Source organism: Gallus gallus, chromosome 2, assembly GCF_016699485.2.
Source record: "Gallus gallus isolate bGalGal1 chromosome 2, bGalGal1.mat.broiler.GRCg7b, whole genome shotgun sequence".
Classification (NCBI taxonomy): Eukaryota; Metazoa; Chordata; class Aves; order Galliformes; family Phasianidae; genus Gallus; species Gallus gallus.
Genome location: NC_052533.1, coordinates 29,149,968 through 29,168,170, shown reverse-complemented (window position 1 = coordinate 29,168,170; position 18,203 = coordinate 29,149,968). Strand labels below are relative to the sequence as shown.

Genomic DNA, 18,203 nt, shown 5'->3' with positions numbered 1-18,203 from the left:
TGTCTTCTGAGCCTGAAACACTGCCGAGCATATGCACAACATGGGCTGGTGAGCATCTCGTGGATTCCCAAGGTAAAATGCTCTCTTGAATTCAGGTCCCAACAGATTTCAGCAGCTGCTGTGCAAGGATTTTTTGGATGAGAATTCTGATACATCCTTTAATATATACCTTCATGTAAAAGTAGATATATTCATATAAACGCTTACACCGATAATTTTCCTTTTACTATTTCTTATGCTGTTATGTGCATCAAAATAGTAATTGTCACTATCTCAGCATGAAATCCCCCCAAGAACAGGGGTTTTATTCCATATTTCTTGGTGAGATCATCACAAGGGAATTCTTTTATACATTTTATAACTTCAAAATCAGATTCAAATAAGAATATATAAAAAAAATTGAACAGTCCAGGCGCCTCATCTCATTCACGTCCACAGGAAAAAACATGACAAGGGGTGGGAAAAATACATGTTTTTCAGTAATCGTGTCAATTTACAGATCAAACAAGTGGATGAACAGAACTAAGACTTTATGTTCTCCACAAGGAAGGGTGGTGTGAACAGCTAAGTAAAAGACAATCCCTAGCACATCTTACTGCAGTTGCATAGGAGGAGAAAACATCAGAAGACTCCATAGGAGACTAAGCACTAGCAGTCTGTGCTCCCTATTCCTCCTCAAAATGTTACTCTGCAAAGCCAACAAGGTTTTGGCCTTGGGCACCAAGACAGAAAAAGGACATCTGGATAAAGAACAAAACAATGAGAGGAAATTATTAAATTAACATTACGCTTTCTCTTTATTCCATTCCAGACTTCGCAGAAATTGAATAGCTGTTATTCCTCCTTGTGGCACACATACCTTCAACCACAGGGATCACGAAAGAGAACAATAATCTCTGTCTGTAGAAACATGATTTATAAAATTGGCATTTTAAAAGAATTCATTCCTTCCTCTCTCCTGTCTCTCTTTGATGACACTCAGTTTCATTACTAGAAGGAATGTGTTACCATTAGCACGGAGCATCCTGCATTTCAAGCACAGTCATCAACAAAGGGCTTGAATTCTTGGAGCTCTTGTCATATTTGTACACACCAGAAGCAGGAAGGAGTGTGCAACCATGAGACACAAAGCTAATAAAGCAGATGTGTTAGCTACGCTCAGATCATACAAAATGCCAGAGTACCTTTACAGTAATGTACAGAACTGCAAGTCTGACAAAACTAAAGGAGCTGCTTATTATGCAACAGGAGAGTTAAACTAGCACAGTATCTTTCAACCACATAAAGGCTTCTACTGCCTTTGCATGCTTTTTACACCAGAAACATTTTGAAGCAGAATAGATTAATTGTCTCCTGATTATATTCAGAATGTGCACAAAGAGAAATATGACACTTATTTAGAGGAGAAAGGCGAAAAAGAAAAAAAAAATGGAGTTCACTGATCTATTAACATTTCACTGTTTTAGAAATGGCCAGCTTCAACTATACTCAAAGGCTGCACCGACACCTAGCTGACAATCTGCCACTTTCTTATTTGTCTTGCTTTTTATCAAACTGTTACTGAAAACTTGCTCCTGGTTACAGCCACTGAGATCCTAGTGAACCTCCTGAGGGGAGAATGTGCCTTACCATGTTTTTGAATAACAACTCTGCTTTAGGATTAAGGTTTTCTAGCAGATATGTTTGTGAAGCAGCCATGAAGAATGGTTTGCTAAAAATGTGTCAATTTGCCAAAGCTTCCTGTTATGTCCGTGAAATGCATTTAGAAGGCTAATTAAACAGCAGGCGCTGCTTTTACGTAACAAAACGAGAGGGGTCCATTTTGGAGGAGCTGCGTGCATATGTGATATGTTCACGCTGAACATGGAGCTTGACAGTGCCAGCCCCTAAAAATAGATCCTGGATATCCTTGTACTCATCACCAGCCACAAGCCCGTCTCCTGCACGGCTGGAAAGCAGTCCTGCCCCCTGCTCCCTCCTCAGGGGACCGGAGCGCTACCCCAGGTACCTCTTTTTAGTAGAAGTAGAGGAGATAAAAAGGATGTTGGATCTGCTGCAAGCACACATTCTAAACAATATCCTTGCCCCTTCGCAGGCAGTTATCATGTTGTTTTGGCAGCAGGAAGGAATCTGTGGTTTTTCTTGAATGTTGCTCTTCTTTATTTAAACTACCAGAAATAAAGCAAAAATGACAGAATGCTCTGTCTATAAATAATCATTCCGGTGTACAGTTATATTAGGAGGTAACTCAGATGGCATGATAACGCCTAACAGGCTAATCTTAGACCTGTAATGCCATAAGATGAAAATAACTAGGCTAAGAATAACTGACCCAGAGGAGTCAGCCTGTGAAAGAGATCCACAGAACGGGGCATTTCAGATTTTCATGCATTCAACAACAGTATCTGCCAGCCAGTTTTCAGAGAATATTTTGGATTGCACCCATCGTATAAAAGCAAAACAGTAGTTCAGAAAGATTAAAATGCAATCACACCTGAAATCTTGCCCATCATCTACACCAAAACCTGTAATCACCATGTATATATGCATATGTGCAAATATACATAGGAGGAGTGATGAATGTTTGCAGACCAGCTAGCTAAGCGTTCTGCTTTCTCATAGCTCCTGCATCCTCTGCAAAGGCTGTGCAAAAGAAAGGGGCTGGGCAGTTGTTATAGAAATAAAAGTCTGATTATAGCTCTGGTAGTAGGAGCAGTTACAAATGTTCTTCAGATCCAGTGCTAATTTTAATGAGGTGAATATCTTCTGTATGCAGTTTTACGTGAGGAAAGACCAGCTGAAAACACATGCTTTTGAGCAAGGGGCAAAGCAGTATATGTAAGAAAGGTAAACGGCTAAAACAATAAACAGCTAAAGTAAAAAAAAAAAAAAAAACTCTTTTACAAGTGATTTAGCTCAACACATGAAAGAGAAAGGAGCTGCTGTTCTAGTGCCAGTGCTAGTGAACCTTTGTATTACAGGCAGTGTCTAATGATATCAGGAAAGAAGGCCAAAGAGGTTTTAAAAACAAAAGCAGAACAATTTTACTTATTTTCCAGCTTTCATGGCTTGCTATTCTTGTAAATCATTTACTTCGAAACTCTTGTTCCAGTCCTTTTCACAACTTATAAGTATACCTTCTAATGCAAAGTAAGATTGTGGGGTAACCATCACATGGTTCCAGAAGCTGGGACATAAGGGAGAAGAAATTTTTTAAAAAGGCAACATGACAGCATTAGAGGAGACACAAAAAATGGCAACATTGGTCTGTATTCAGTGTCTTCCAAAATAACACATATATGAAAAAACAGCTTAATTTCATCTGACCACATTTTTTCTTCAACTGAATTCATAGTCAGTGTCTTGTCCAGCACATGTGATGGAGCAATGCCTTCACCCAAAGCCAGTGAGACCATCACCACATTGCTCTTCTCATTGCCTTAACTGTTAAGGCTAAGCCGTGCTCTCCAATGACAAAGAACCCAAATACTTCAGCTCATATGAAGAACTGGCTCTTTTTCTGCCTGGCTCTTGAGAGGCACTGAAAACAGCCTCTCCTGACTGCTGCCTAGAACTTGCCTGAATTGAGCTGTTTCACACCATTTTTTTCATAACTCTAAAGAGAATCATAAAGTAAAACATCATCCTCTGTTATCCTCCCTCACTCCAAAGAGTTATTGCCTGAGATAACACATATGTAAGACAGGTTTTATCTGTAAAAAAAAAATTGCGCTCCCTGTTTCAAACTTGAAAATCAAAAACCTTGGAATATTTGCATGTGCTTCAGAAAAAAAAAAAAAAAAAAAAACTTTAAATGGGCTGCCCAGAGAGGTGGTGGAGTCACCAACCCTGGTGGTGTTTAAAGAGCATTTGGATGTTGTGTCAAGGGACATGGTTTAGTGGGAACCATTGATGAAGGGCGAATGGTTGGACTGAATGATCCTGTTGGTCTTTTCCAACCTTAGCGATTCTATGATTCTATGAATTTGCTTTTTGCAGTCTCTCCACAAGACCAGTTGAGCAGGTGACAGTTCTGTTTGGCCAGAAATAAAGGGACAACAAATATCAAAGAATACTCCCTGATGGCAATATAAATACACACATACAAACATGCATGTGTGGTTATGCCATCACACCATAGATGCAACACATGAGATAAATTTTGTACATCATGTTTTTCTGAGAGAAGACAGCTAAAAAGGATCCATCAACTCACATATAACATGATGCACGCAAGCACCAATTCTGCCATTTACATTCAAGAAACACAGCTTGAATTTTCTGGTCAGTGCAGAGAATAAAATACCACAACTACAATAACTTGCTCCATTTGTGGAATCACAAGTATCTTGAAAGCTTGACTAAGTCACAGAATCACAGAATGGCTTAGGTTGGAAGGGGCCCAAGGATCATCAAGTTCCAACTCCCCTGCCACAGGCAAGGCCACCAACCTCCAGATCTGGTACTAGACCAGGTTGTCCAGGGCCCCATCCAACCTGGTCCTGAACACCTCCAGGGACAGTCAATCAAATAAATCATTCTGAATTGTTATATTCCCTTTAGAACAGTTTTGCTCCAAAGATTTCAGAGCCTGACAGGTATTATTTCCCCCATTTCACAGAAGAGGAAGCTGACGTCAGCAGGATTATGTAACTCACTCAGGTCACCTGTCAGCTAAGTGACAAGCCAAGGCTTTAAGCTGAAGATCTCCTTGAACTCTTGATTTTTCAACACTGCTGCTTTGGGCAGGAGGCAGAGCATGTCTTACCCAATAAAAGTTGAGGAGGAATTTAGAAAGGCCAGTGCAAGGGTACACGTCAAAATACGGTGAATGAAGCAACCATACCCTTTGGAAAAACATCACGGTATGTTTAATCATCAGAGGTTAATAATGTTGGCATTACTCCCTAAAGTTGAAGATCTGCAGATGCCACAGCTGGGTAGGTCGTTTCTTCTCCTTCATGCAAATGAGATATGCTTGATTAATGTAGTACTGCATTAGTTATTAATCTGCCACATGTGAATGATTCCTGCCAAGGACTATGCTGGACCAAAGGTTTTTCTTCTCAAGAAGTTATAATTTATGAATTGCTTTTTTTTTTAATATCTTGAAACTAAAATAATTATGGTATCAAATAAGAATGTATCAGCATCATTTTCTTAAATAAAGATGCACGGTACATACTGCTGCATTTTAGAGCAACAGTACCATATGGGAGTATCTAGTTCAGTCTTCCCAAGATAGCTGAAACAGCTCTCTGCTATAAGGTGTAGGTGTTTGCAAATTACACAGCTTCTTGAGTCAGTGCCTATCTAGATTGCTCCATTCATAATTAGACTTTTGATTGGTAACTATCCAGATAATCTCATTCATAGTATGATTTACAAGCAGGGATGGAGACAGGCAGGCAAAGCAGTAATTGAGGGAATACCAGAAGAACTGCTTTCACATGACAGAAGCATCTGGTATGCCTGCTATTGTCAGAAATACCTTAGACATTTTGGTTTGCAAATATGTTTCCAGTGGCCGCTGCATAGGTCCTCTTTGGGATGACTCCAGTCTATTTAAATTTAGAGTTGTGTAATACATGCCCACTGCACCAGGAAACTAGCAAAGTTAAACACCCACTGACAGCATAAGTTGTGCTTATTCCAAGACTTCAAGAGTATTAAGGATACATGTTGTAAATGTTCAGGATCTGCTTTTTTTTTCTGAAATATGCACAACTTATTAACCTGTACAATGCATGAAGTGAAGATAACTTTAAAGTAAGGAGAGAGTGCTCTTAGCAAAATTCAGGTGACTGGTTTTAGTTACTACAAACACTAGCCCACGTAGTCATGCTCTGGTTATTCCTTTCTCCCCTGTATGCATGCAGTGCAGAGACAATACATAAAAAGTTATCAGGCCTGATTCTGCAAGACTCTGATCTCAAAGGAACTGAAGGTAACTGACAGCAGCACCAGACTTTGTGGTCTTGTGAAACATGAATTATACTACAGACTATGTACAATATCAACTACTTGTGGTCTAGCTGTGTATCTCAAAGGCCAACAGAAACACTGTAGAACATTTTGTGCTTTACAGAGTATATATTTAAACATCTTTTACCTCGATGATTTCCTTTACTGTGTTTAAAAAAATAATAAAAAAATCAAAACTCTATTTTACTTGGTGCTATAGAGGAAATTTATATATGTTATAGAGACCTAAGGTAACATTTGATTTTTGGCTGATATTACATGACATTCTTGTCTTCACTGAGGAAAACCTCAGAGCTATAAGCTTACAGAAAATTACCTCCTTTTCTTGCATTTGAAATGAGAAAATTGATATTTCTTGAACAACATTCCTTGCTGGTTACAAGTTAGCACAGTGAAAAAAAAAGCATAGATTTTCACTTGCATACAGATAACTTCAACTTGAGACAGCATTAAAAAAACAGTAGGAGGAAAGGTGAAGCAGTCAGTCTTATCTCTCTGACCACTATAAAAGCACTGGACACTTGCTGAGCTGTTCAGGAAAAGCAATCATTCTTGAACAGTAAGTCAACACAAAACTTTGCAGAACTGCAACACTTTCAGAGAACATTCTGCTTTTTTCCCCACTTTCTTAGCTAGAGCTTCTTTGCCCACATTTTTTTTAAACAAATCTTTCACCTGATTCCTGTCCTTGACAAAGGAGCTGCAATTGGTATTCAAAATCTAAGGAGATAAAGTAGTAGTAAAGTATTTGAGAGATCCATAAAGAAACAAATCAACCCAGCAGCTTTATGAGGGTAAAATCCCCAATGTTAAACATCACAAGTTTGAAGTCTCCATTCCCTTTAGATATTCACAATTATTTTAATGTGCACTTAATACCTCTTCAATTTTTCACTGACTCCTTCATTCTGTAATTATTATGAGATTTTACGACTTTCTGTACTGAGTAACACTAATCATAAGGTTTAAAAACATTAAATCTTTTCCTAACAAGAAAAATGTTACCATTTGACACAATCATTCACAATTTATTTTAATATCTGAAACCATAAGCCTGCACTTCAGTTCTATTTAACGAAGAAACAGGAAAGGTTTAAGTTATCCTTCTGTAAAGCAGGAAAATAAACAGTTTTTTTAGAAGAAGCAAACAAACATGAGCTCAACAGGTGTACCGAAACAGGGAATATCTGAAGAGATCTGTGATCTACACATGTATTCATGCTTACAAGGTGGGAGACACTGCAAATTTTGCTATAAACAAAGATATAAAAAGAGGGAAGAAAAAAGGGGAATAAACTAAGGCTGTCATACATGTAAACAATTTGCATTACATTCTACTTGCAGGCTGTCTATAAGGCCAACTTTATGAAAAACAAAGTGAGAAACCTAGGATTGAAAAGATATAGAGCAGCTTAATTCACAGTTTAATAGAGAAGAGGAAAAAGTAACCTGAAATTTCGACTTTTTTAGCCTCTCCAAAACAAAGTTTCGTCTGAATGGCTACAATTATTTTGACTTAACTCATCCTTAAGACATTACCCTCGTGTCTGAAACACAGCTAACAGAGAAATCAGAAAATCCAAGGAGAGCTTCGCATACATGCAGAAACGTCCGGCGTTCCACAAGAGCAGCTTTGAAATACCTTCATTAAAAATACATCCAATTTACATTTCAGTGACTCATTACCTCTGACTATTGCCACGTTCCAAAACATTTTCTAAAGTAGCAAGATAAACCATGCATATTGAAGAGACTGTCTTGCTTTACGAGCGTTCTTTTTAAAGTAACCTCACAATGAAAACAGAATGGGATTAATAACAAAATCTCTCCGCATGTAAACTTGAGAAAAGGAAACTCACAAGAAGACCAAATCCTGTTTACAGAATCACATAGGAAAAGAACTGCCTGTGATGGGCTGTATCGGCAGCTTTCTGATACAGGCTGCTGCTCAAATTCTCTCTGTGAATAAGCTCCCACCACAAGCCCCATTTTGCACTCACAAAACAAAACAAATGGGAAAAAAAAAAAAAAAAGGAAATGCCAACTATATTTCAGTTGTTAGCATTTTGCTCTTGCTGGAAAGCAGCAGGCTGAAAGAGACAAACTCCCCACAAAAGCAATAGCTAACATACTGTGATAAGAGAGAATTATTTAACAACTTACATAAAGCCCACAAAAATACATCAGTTCTTTAAAGGAGGGGTGTTTTCTTGTTGTGACGGGCTGTATTTTCTCGGTAAGTCACGGTGTAGGCAGGGAAGGCTGAGGTGCTGAGCTGTCTCTTACCTGAGCTGATCATACTGTGCATTCTTTGCTGAGCCAAGAGCTGTTCACGTCCAGAAACCCCATCTGAGGAAAAACACGATTCACTCTCGTAAATTGTCTGCAGCATATTCCAACCAGTCTGCACTTCAGCTACATGAGAGATTCATCACGGCACTTGCACAGGGGAGTCAGCCACGACCCTCTGCCGTCCTACCTCCTCCAGCCGGGCTCGTCAGACAGTACACTTCAGTAATTAGAAATGTTTAAGCATTTGAACAAGTATCTATTAGGAGAGAAAAGGCGAAATCCACTTTACACAGCAGTGAGAGGACATGCTGGGCTGCGCGCCTCAGAGTTTGACCAGCTGTGCTCTAGGAGCCAACAGCAGGTGGACGAAGAATCAAAGAAGTATCTCGGTGCTTTCTGGCGGTGCGTGTGGGGAAACACAGCCTCGCACTAAGCACAAGCACCCAGCGGGAACCGATCCCTGGGGTCCGACTGCGGTCCCCCCGCCGTGCTGCTGTCCCCCGGCCGTCCCCAAGACCGGCTGCCGTAGTTGGCCTGGGCAGTGACAACTCATTTGCATTTGAATCAACAACAGCGTGGCCCAGAGGCGGCAGAAATAGAACAATGGCTGGCCTGAGCCAAAAATAGGTCAAGCGCAGCCGGGTGATTGGAGCCTGCATTAATGCATTTAAAAATACCACAGCAAACACAGCTGTCCAGTCGCTGTCTTTCAAACTGCAATCCTCCCTCGTCCTCGAGCGTAATTAACCCTTTCCCGTTGCCAAGCCTATTTCTGTGAGGAGGAGTGCGGGTGGGTGGGCGAGCAACAGGGCACAAGCGCTTCTCGCACCCTGCCCTCCCCTCCCCCAGCAAGCAGCATTTGGTGAGAAGCAAGAAAAAAAAAAAAAAAAAAACACAAAACTGTTTCTAAAATAGCGCTGATGCTCTCGTTCGCAACGTGGTTTCTGCCGCGCCCACGCACAGCAGTCCCGCGGGGCTATTTCGGCAGCCCATGTCCCAGGCGGTGGGACCGCGGCCTGCTGGGCCGGGCGAGCCAGGCAGGCGGGCTGGGGGCGAGCGGCAGGCGTGGGGCCATGCTAACGGGGAGCCGGGTGGGTGCTCTCGGCTATAAGCGGCGTTTCCATATTTAGCACGCCTGGTATAATCCTTATAGTAAGGCACCAGTTGTGGCATAGCATATTCGACATGCCTGCCTACTGTGCACCATTCCGTCGGCTTACTTAAAATGTGGTGAGGGGCTGAGCAGCTCCCACTTATCTTTAGCAGCATTAGGCAATTTGTACGACGTCTTTCTCGCTTTGATGAGGTGATGCAGTTTCAGAATGGCAGTGTTTGCAGATCAGACTAAAAACACCATGCTGCTCTAAGTCTTGGCAGGCTTCTCACATGCTATAGTAGTTTCATTTTTCTAAAGATATTTCAAAAGTTGCACGTCTTTGTTTTCTCATTATTGCAACTCCACGCAGATCAGCAAAGTTTCATTTCACTGTTACAAACGATACTTGATCTCTCTGAGCCCTGCTTTGCCATACGGTGTTTACTACACAGGTCACCAGAGCCTGTCACTACCTACCTGTATCTCCCTGCTCTCTGGCCACACACATGTCAAAATTCTGTGCCCCCCCTTCCCTGTCCCTGCCCTGGGGAAGCGAGAGTGGCAACAGGAACGGGATTACTCACTGGGATCAGGAAGTCAATGCAAAGGTTGTCTCAGAGATTTCCAGAAATCCACCAAGTCCTGAACTACCTCAAGCACTTCTTGTTCTCAAAGACACAAGGATGCTGTGTAACACTTGAAGCTCAGTTCTGCCTTTAGGCCAAGAATCGGCTGTCTGCTGCTTAACTCACACAAGAGATTGCAATGAAGGGCAATATTTTTTTCTTAACTTGTCACAGTTCTGCTTATCAAAGAAAAGATGCTCAATGACAAAATACTGTGACATTGCTATCATATTTGGAGACTTCTAAGGCATCCGGGAGGCCCACAGTTCTGATCTCCTCCCTTTTTTGCAAGCATTTTACTTCCCCACATGCAAAATAATCCAGTCCTGCCAGGGGTTAGGATCTGTTCCTTGGACAAATGGAGAAAGACTGCAGCAGCTGACAATGGGATTTTCCCTACAGGATCCTCAAGTTATCACCTAGCACTGATCAGTGCTCACCTCTTCTTATCTTTCCTCCTCACCCAGTTTACCACATACACAAATGTGAACATCCTGTACCACACTGTAAAGAGGAAGGGTGCTGTCATAAGAAAGGCAAAGGGAATGGGAATACTTCTGTGGAAGCAGGAGAGCTCTGCAGGCACCGTAAACCCTGCTCTGCAAAGGGGAAGGGACAAAGGTGGCAGCAGCAAGTAGGGTGTTACAATGCAAGCCAGTGGTTGCATAGCATGCATATCAGGTCATATTGACAGCTGGCAACTTGATATCATGAACATTTATAGTAACGCTCATAACACTCTCAGAGCCAGTGCTAGAAAACTAGCTTGGATTGAGACTACTCAGTAATCAACAACTCCAGTTCATTCCCAGGAAAGCTGTTCAGTCTACTTCCTCCACAGTGCTCCAAGGGTTCCAAATCCTGGTGCTGCTCCCCAGAGGGCTCCAAGAGACCTGCTTAGACTTCTGCAATCCCATTCATGCTGGAGATGCTTCAGCCTCTAATCACGTTAGGAAAATGATAACCTGAACGGAGAGGGCTGAGAATGTATATGTTCTTTTATCTCTTGAAAATAAGAATATCCAAATGTTTTATGTATAGGGAAGAAGATGTCTAACAAGTGCAAGGGGGAGCACCGACAGACACAGAAACTTTATCTAACACAGAAAAAGCTTTTTATAGACAAAGGTAGATTAAAAAAAAAAAATGGAATTGCTTATGCCCTTGAGCCAACCAGAACATGACCGTATTTAGTGATTCAGTATCACAGAATAATCAAGTCTTGTATTACAGGGAAACACTGCATGAGTAAGTAAAAAACAAACCATAACACAGAAAATTCTGGAGTGTGGGAGACTGGCATTAGGTATCTATACGTGTTTCTAAGTTCCTGTATATGCAGTTATATTTATTTAGATAGCATTCACAGCTCTGACTGACTTTAAATACTTCAGTGGCTAAAAAAAAAAGTAAACTATTTTCAAGAGTAGAAAATATACATTCAGACATTTAGCTGCAAGAAATCTTAATTTTGGCATGGATACTTTAAAATAACAGACATGAGTTACACTGTTAGCTAATCCATAGACCACAATGACTATTGTATTGTTTTATATTTGAGATTATACATAAAAATTATATCTAAAACTTTCACTTATGAAGTCAGTCACCTCAAAGGTGACATTTATAGTCTGAATACTTTTGAAATGCTTCAATATATTATAGGCCTACTTAAGAAAATCTCTTTGGTACATGCTTGCTTTAAAACACTTGTGTAAATCCATCCTTTTTCAACATATTTAAGCACATGCTTAAATTCTATGGATTGCAGTAGAATTTAAACATGAAGTAAGCACTTTGCTGAGTCAGCCCAGTCATCAACTCTATGATCACATGGCTTTAAATAGCTCCTTTACAGTCCCACACGGGAAGGAGAAAGAGTTTGTGCCTGGACAAAACTTGGTTTTTATTTTTGAAGCTACTCATGTTATAAGGTTAAGTTCATACAGGAACACGAGGGATTTTTATTATTAGTTTTGTTTTTTGTTTTTTTTTCTAATGCATTTCCTAAACTTGGAGAACTTTAATGACACTAAAGGGAAGAGTAAACTGTTAATGTGATTGCACTGCTGAGGTGACTTTAAATGTAATCAGCGCCTTTATGGAAAATGTAAGGCATGTTAGTAGCTTTGAGATCTCATTACAGGGGGTTCACAATGTCTCTCTCTTGTTTTGCTTCTGAGTTGTTAAAAACAAATAAATGTAAGGAAATTATACTGGGAAACAGCATTACTGCAACATTAAGACTGAGAAATTAAGTGCTCAAATTAGAAGGAGCTAAGATTTCTACTCCATTATTAACTCAGCACCATTATAATTAAGCAGCACTTTTCTGCTCCTACTTTCCTCGTTAAGTACAAACAATACATTACTGTTTGTTTTTAGCATACCTCATTTATCACTCACATTCTTCTGAAGCACAGCCTTCATTAATATTCATACTGTAGTTTCAGCTTTGGCAGTTTTCTTATTTATAAAGGAATTCTTACATTTATTCTTCTGCTGGATTGCTTCATTGTAGCATATAAATACTGTACACATAATTAAGTAAAGAGATGCTATCCATTTTTTTAGTCACCTACTTAAGTTAGGATATTGCAGCTCCTATAGATGTCCCCATACAGTTGTCCTTCAGTCCCTTTTTCATTAGGCAAGTATTCAAGGAAAAAGCATCAAGTAATACCATGCACCAATATAAAACAATGCATGACCAAGTGCTAACTAAATTAAGTTTGTATGGGTAATATTAAATCTGGCCTACTTCAGTACTGAAATTTTGATTTCTAATCCCTGCGACCAAAACATTTCCTAACTATTATTTGTATATCTAATTACCAGGAAGCAGATAGTAAAAGCAGATGGTTTGGGAGCGGAAAGAAACCAGTGGAGCTGCTCAAGCACCCTGTTTTTACTCCCGCCTGGAAATAAGGGACTGCATTCTGAGCCCTGGGAGAGCAAAGATGAATCATTCAATCCACATGGCCTGGTTGGAAAGCTGCAGTGCAAGGATGTCTGCGTGAGTTTTCTGTACAGCAAGTCTTTGGTGTTGCCTGTGCAGGAACGCATGTCCACAGTGCCCTGAATCTATGTGAGGGGCATTTTTCAACTGAGGAGAAAGCGGTGGTTCTAAGCACCTTAAGCTCAATTCAAGCTTCAAAGGAATTTCTTGGGACAAAGAAAGGCATATCTGTAGCTTCAGGGGATTTTGTGGCAAACAATGGGTGAATAAAACTTCATAAAGTTTTGAGAATAAGAAGTGCTGCCCTAGGTAAATGTATGGGTGCCTGCCGTCTCTCAGTACGACAATAGAGAGCCGTTCAGCTTTCACATGTAAATGAGCTAAGGGCTTTTGGAACTAGCTCTCCTTTCTGCTGATTACCTGTCACTTTTTCTCCTCTCAAAATATGCCTTTCCATTCACATAAATAAGTCTACTGAAAATTAAGTCCTAGATTCAGAACAAGACCTCAAGCAACTCGCGCTTGCTTATAAGCACAAGGCTTAAGTTAAGCACAAGCTTAAGTGCTTCATAAATTCAAGCGTACTCTCTTGAATCACAAAGCTCAAATAATTTAAAAAAACACAGAGATAAAAATAAATGATATTTCAGATAGGAAATACATACGTAATTCAGCTATTCTACTGACACTGTTATTTGTTGGAACAAAAACCTAAAATTTCTGTGGCAAGATTAAGGTGAATTGCATACAAACAATACAAACCACACAGCCAAAAGCAACGTCAAGTACTGATAAATTAATCCTTCAGACCAGCAAAGCACTGTGCCTCTTTTATGCCACAAATGAGGCAAGCAGAGATATATACAATATGAGATTTACCAGGTCTGCTATGTTTATGCCCAACTTTCTTGGACACGTGTGTACGTGGGCTGAGTCTGACATGTAGCTGCTCTGGACACACACTTGAATAGACATACGTAAAGCAGCCCTGGAGCACATGACCTGTAACAGACTGCAATACATTGAGTGTACTTCAGGCATTTCAAGCTTGTTGCACATATTCTGAGCAAATGATCTGTGCCTCCACTGAGCATTTTGCACAGGTCAGCTCAACAGAACTGAGCACTGAGAAAATCGAAGTTCTGAAGTCATGAAGTCTGAAGTTCCTACAGCTCAAGAACCAGGATGAACAGTATCTCTAGCCCATAATACATGCATGAGTTTAAGTGCTTTTTTGGTTTTAAGCCAAGAAATAAATGTAGGCCATGATTGCCATTCAGAGAACTGCACTGTGAAAACCAGTGACTGTGGCAAAGGATTTAGGGTCAGAGCAGAAGATAGCCAACTGAATATGACCTCTTAGGATTACACCACGATCAAAAAGGCTAATAGAATAATTGGATATATAAACTCACTCTAATTTCTTGCCGTACAGATAGCGAAGAGTACTGACAAACTGAAGATGGATAGATATCCAGAATAAAATACGTTTATAAAGCGATTAGAAAGCAGAAACTCTAAGGCCTAAGATACTATGTCCATTTGGGTAATCAAATGTTCTTTATTTTCAGAACTAAGTGTTTAGGAAAAATCCAAGCTAGAAGTGGACACTCATTTCAAAAATGTTTTAAAAGCACTGCAGAACACATACATGAGTTCTGTAGTGGCTATGAGTCTGGAAAGAAAGTTCTAACACCTCTCTAAAGGAAACAGATCAGAGCTGGTAATCACAGGGGTGCCTACTTTGATTTAGTACAAATTATTGCTTAAGTGATAGGATTAATAGGAACTAAATAGAGTAATTTTCCTACATCCAAAAGTTTTTTTCTTTTAAATCACACTCTCCTAAAAAGCAGAGGTATGATCTTTTTTCTTTCAGTTCCTTTCCTTTTCGTTTTTTTTCTCTTTTCCTTTCTTTTCCTTCCTTTTCTTTTCTTTTTTCTTTTCCTTTCTCTACTCTTTGCTTCTCTTATGGAAATACTTCTTTTCCTATGAAATTTGATAACTTTTACAAGAGTAGCTCAGTTCAGTTCATTCTATCATCTTGAATCAAATTATCTATCTTTGAAAACAAAAAACCAACAAACTGCTTGCTTGGTTTTGGTATTCAAAGTTTTAAGTCAAATAAAGAGATCTCAAGATAAGGGTATTTTCGTACTCAGGCTAGGATTTGCTGAGAGCTGAGGAGAGAGGTGTCTTTTACATAACATGCTTCCACCACATCATCAAGTCTGCTACATAGGTTGAGACAACAACCCAAAATCTAGCTGAGAAATTTTGAAGTATATCAGTGAGTTTTTGTTAAATATCAAACAATTAGTATACTTAGGGAACTGCAACTGCAAACCATCAGAATCTTAGCCAAGAAAACAGTATTGTACATAAAGCACCAAAAGGCCTTTCTTTTTGGGTGAAGGGATTGAGCCAAGATGCCAGGCTGCTCAGATCTCCTTCCTGTCCCAGCTAACCCAGCCTTCACCTCAAAGCCCGATGCACATGGAGGTGATGCAGTGTTCCATGCACAAGCATGCCTGTGAGAGCTGCAATAAACTGACTGCTACTGTGCTAGGAAAAGGTCACGTCTCATGCTGGTCAATAATGCTGTTATGAAACCACATGCAGCCCTTCTGGTTAGTCAGATCAGGACAAAGCTAAGCCCAGTTCTCATTCTCTCCTGCTTTTGCCAGATCTTTCAATGATCCCAGATCCAGTTCTGGTCTAACTTTCTTCCTCATCATTAATTCTGATTAGGAACAGATCTGCAGTGCATACTTTATCAAAACGTTATTGATACACCAGTTTGGGAGCTGTTTTTACTGTGCCAGTGAATTTGGGGCAATGCTGAAAGGATTAAATTATGACTTTAATGGATGAACTGTAATTGTTTTGCCTGACTCCAGTAGAACCAGGATTTCTCCTGAGGAGGAATACGATCCTCATTTTGTCATGAAATCAACAAATGCATAAGCTGTAAAACAGAATATAAAATACAATTGAAAGAAAGCTTTAATAATTCTGAAAGGAAAGATATAACACATTTCAACTAAATATAACTTCTTCCAACTAAGTAAAATCTTTTGAAAATCTTAATGTAGCTACATCCTGTAATTGAAAATACCTTCATAATAAACTATGATTTTGCCAAGACCTGTAACAAGCCTGAGTATTTTTCCAATTTTTATGAAGAAACTTACCCAGCTGGTTGTTGCTGAGGCCAAAATCAGTCTAAAGTAGGTTTTTATCCATACTTCAGGTTCATCTAGCTAAATTATACAACCCTCAATTTGCCAGGCAGTCTGTCCTATAGAAGGGATGAAACAGACGGAGGAAGCATACAGGAAGCGCTCTGCAAGCTCGCTGCTTGGCAGGCAGATGTGGGCAGCTGCAGCTGCTGCTTCCACGCATCATTCATCTGCCTCTCTCTGGCTTCAGCTTGGGAGTGAGTGCTGATGCTCCCTAGGACAAAGGGATGAGGCTGGTTCCAAGCTCCACAGTTTTCTGGGAAAGAGAACTGTTCACAGAAAGCTGCCAAATAAATCTAGGTCTGCAACCACTGTGCGATAGCTACAAAAAAAGCACAGGACAGAACTAATTATTTCCACTGAAGGCATGAGGCATTTGGAATAACATGCTGAATCCATGCTCAGACAACACTCCGATTATAATCAATACTGATAGGTGTACTTATATCTTGCAAGAATCTGAGAAGCTGAAGCTCACATGTTTCACTTCAGTCTTCTGGAAAAGGGTAGTCTGAAAAGGAATGAATTAATAAAAAGATAACTTGCTGGAATCTCAGTGCTACCAGCAGAGACAACAGAATATTCAAGAGGAGCTTAAGCTTCCATGTGGTCAGAATGTAGAATCAAACTTGGATTTGAGGCCTTTCTAAAAACAGCATAGTTTTATGAATGTCATGAAGCAGCACTTCATATTCTGTCAGTCGGTACTCAAGAGAGCAGGATGGCAAGATATTTGATAAGGGAAGGAAAAACACAGCTTTTCAATCAATGGATCTGAGACTCTAAATTCTCACAACTCCCCACTCATGTAGGCAGCCAGTCACAGATGAACTGTCCTGTCTATGCCATGACTGTACTTCATTTCTAGCCCCTTTTTAAAACAGGTGAACAAAACAAACCGCTAAGAACATTTCCATGCAGTTTGTAATACTTTTTTTTTTTTTTCATTTTTAATGTGAAATTAAAGCAGCTAAAGTGTTACCATTAATCTATGGAAAACTGAGTACAGTTTCAACAGCCCACAAAAGCATCTTGTAAAAAAAAAGTGACAGTTTTGGCTAAAAGTAAGAAGAAACAAAAGCTAAACTTTGGGAAGGAGCTGGCATCACATGTGGGCTATGTCCAGAAGAAGAAAACAAACAAACAAAGAAAACAAACAAAGCATCTGGCTTCTTAGTCTGTCTTTAGCTATAATAGTATTCTCCAGGTCCTGCTGTTACCTCTGCCAGAATTCCAGTGGAAAACAAAAGCTAAAAACAATGGAGACCAAACACTCGGACAACTAAAATGTGCACACACTGTTTGCAAATGTTCTATTTGCTGTGAGTAAGGAAGCTCTCATGTCTCAAAAGAAGATAAAAATAACTAAAATAACAACAACAACAACAAAAACTAAAATAACTAGAAAATAACTAAACTGATCAGTCTGTTTGTGTATAATCTGGTAAATGAATGCAGTAAATTTGGGCACCACGTTAACCAAAAATAGATGTACTGTAAGAATAATGCTGAAAAAAATCCATATAAGTAAATCACCAGTGTGATGAAACAGGCTTATATTGGGTCAAAATTTACTTTTCCCTTTTTAACTGCCAGTAGGAATGCTTCTAAAAGCAGCATTATTATGCTTTATTATATTAATTTGATTGCCATTCTAAACAAAGACCTTTCTCCATTTTGTACTGTACAAAAATATTACATTTAAGGAATAATTTAAGTGATGTGGCAGAGCCAGTCTTATTTAGACAGCTTCAAAGAAAATGCTGCTATAAGCTATCTAATCACAACGTTCTCTTTCAATCAGTATTTGCAGGTGAATAAAGTATGTTTTTTCCTGAAGATGCCTGACGTATAGATCTTGTGTATGTGTATAAAAATATACACAGTTATACAACATACTTTAAGCCGTTGGTATCACACATTACATCCCAAATATAAACATGAACATTCATACACTGACACAAACAGGATATTAAAGCTGAAAGGTATATAAACAAGTATCT

General features: G+C 39.5%; 1 protein-coding gene across 13 annotated transcripts in view; it reads right to left on the bottom strand.

Annotated features, from left to right (window-relative positions):
- HDAC9 (histone deacetylase 9) overlaps positions 1-18,203 on the bottom strand; it is a 450,242-nt gene that overhangs the window by 265,536 nt on the left and 166,503 nt on the right. For 4 of the 13 annotated variants that reach the window (XM_040681503.2, XM_015281425.4, XM_046922305.1 and 1 more), the window contains one exon: positions 8,272-8,334. The exons of 1 other annotated variant lie outside the window; for it this stretch is intronic. In XM_040681503.2, coding sequence (XP_040537437.1) covers positions 8,272-8,334 — 63 coding nt within the window. 8 more of the 13 variants (XM_046922253.1, XM_046922264.1, XM_046922274.1 and 5 more) reach the window with 4 other exon arrangements.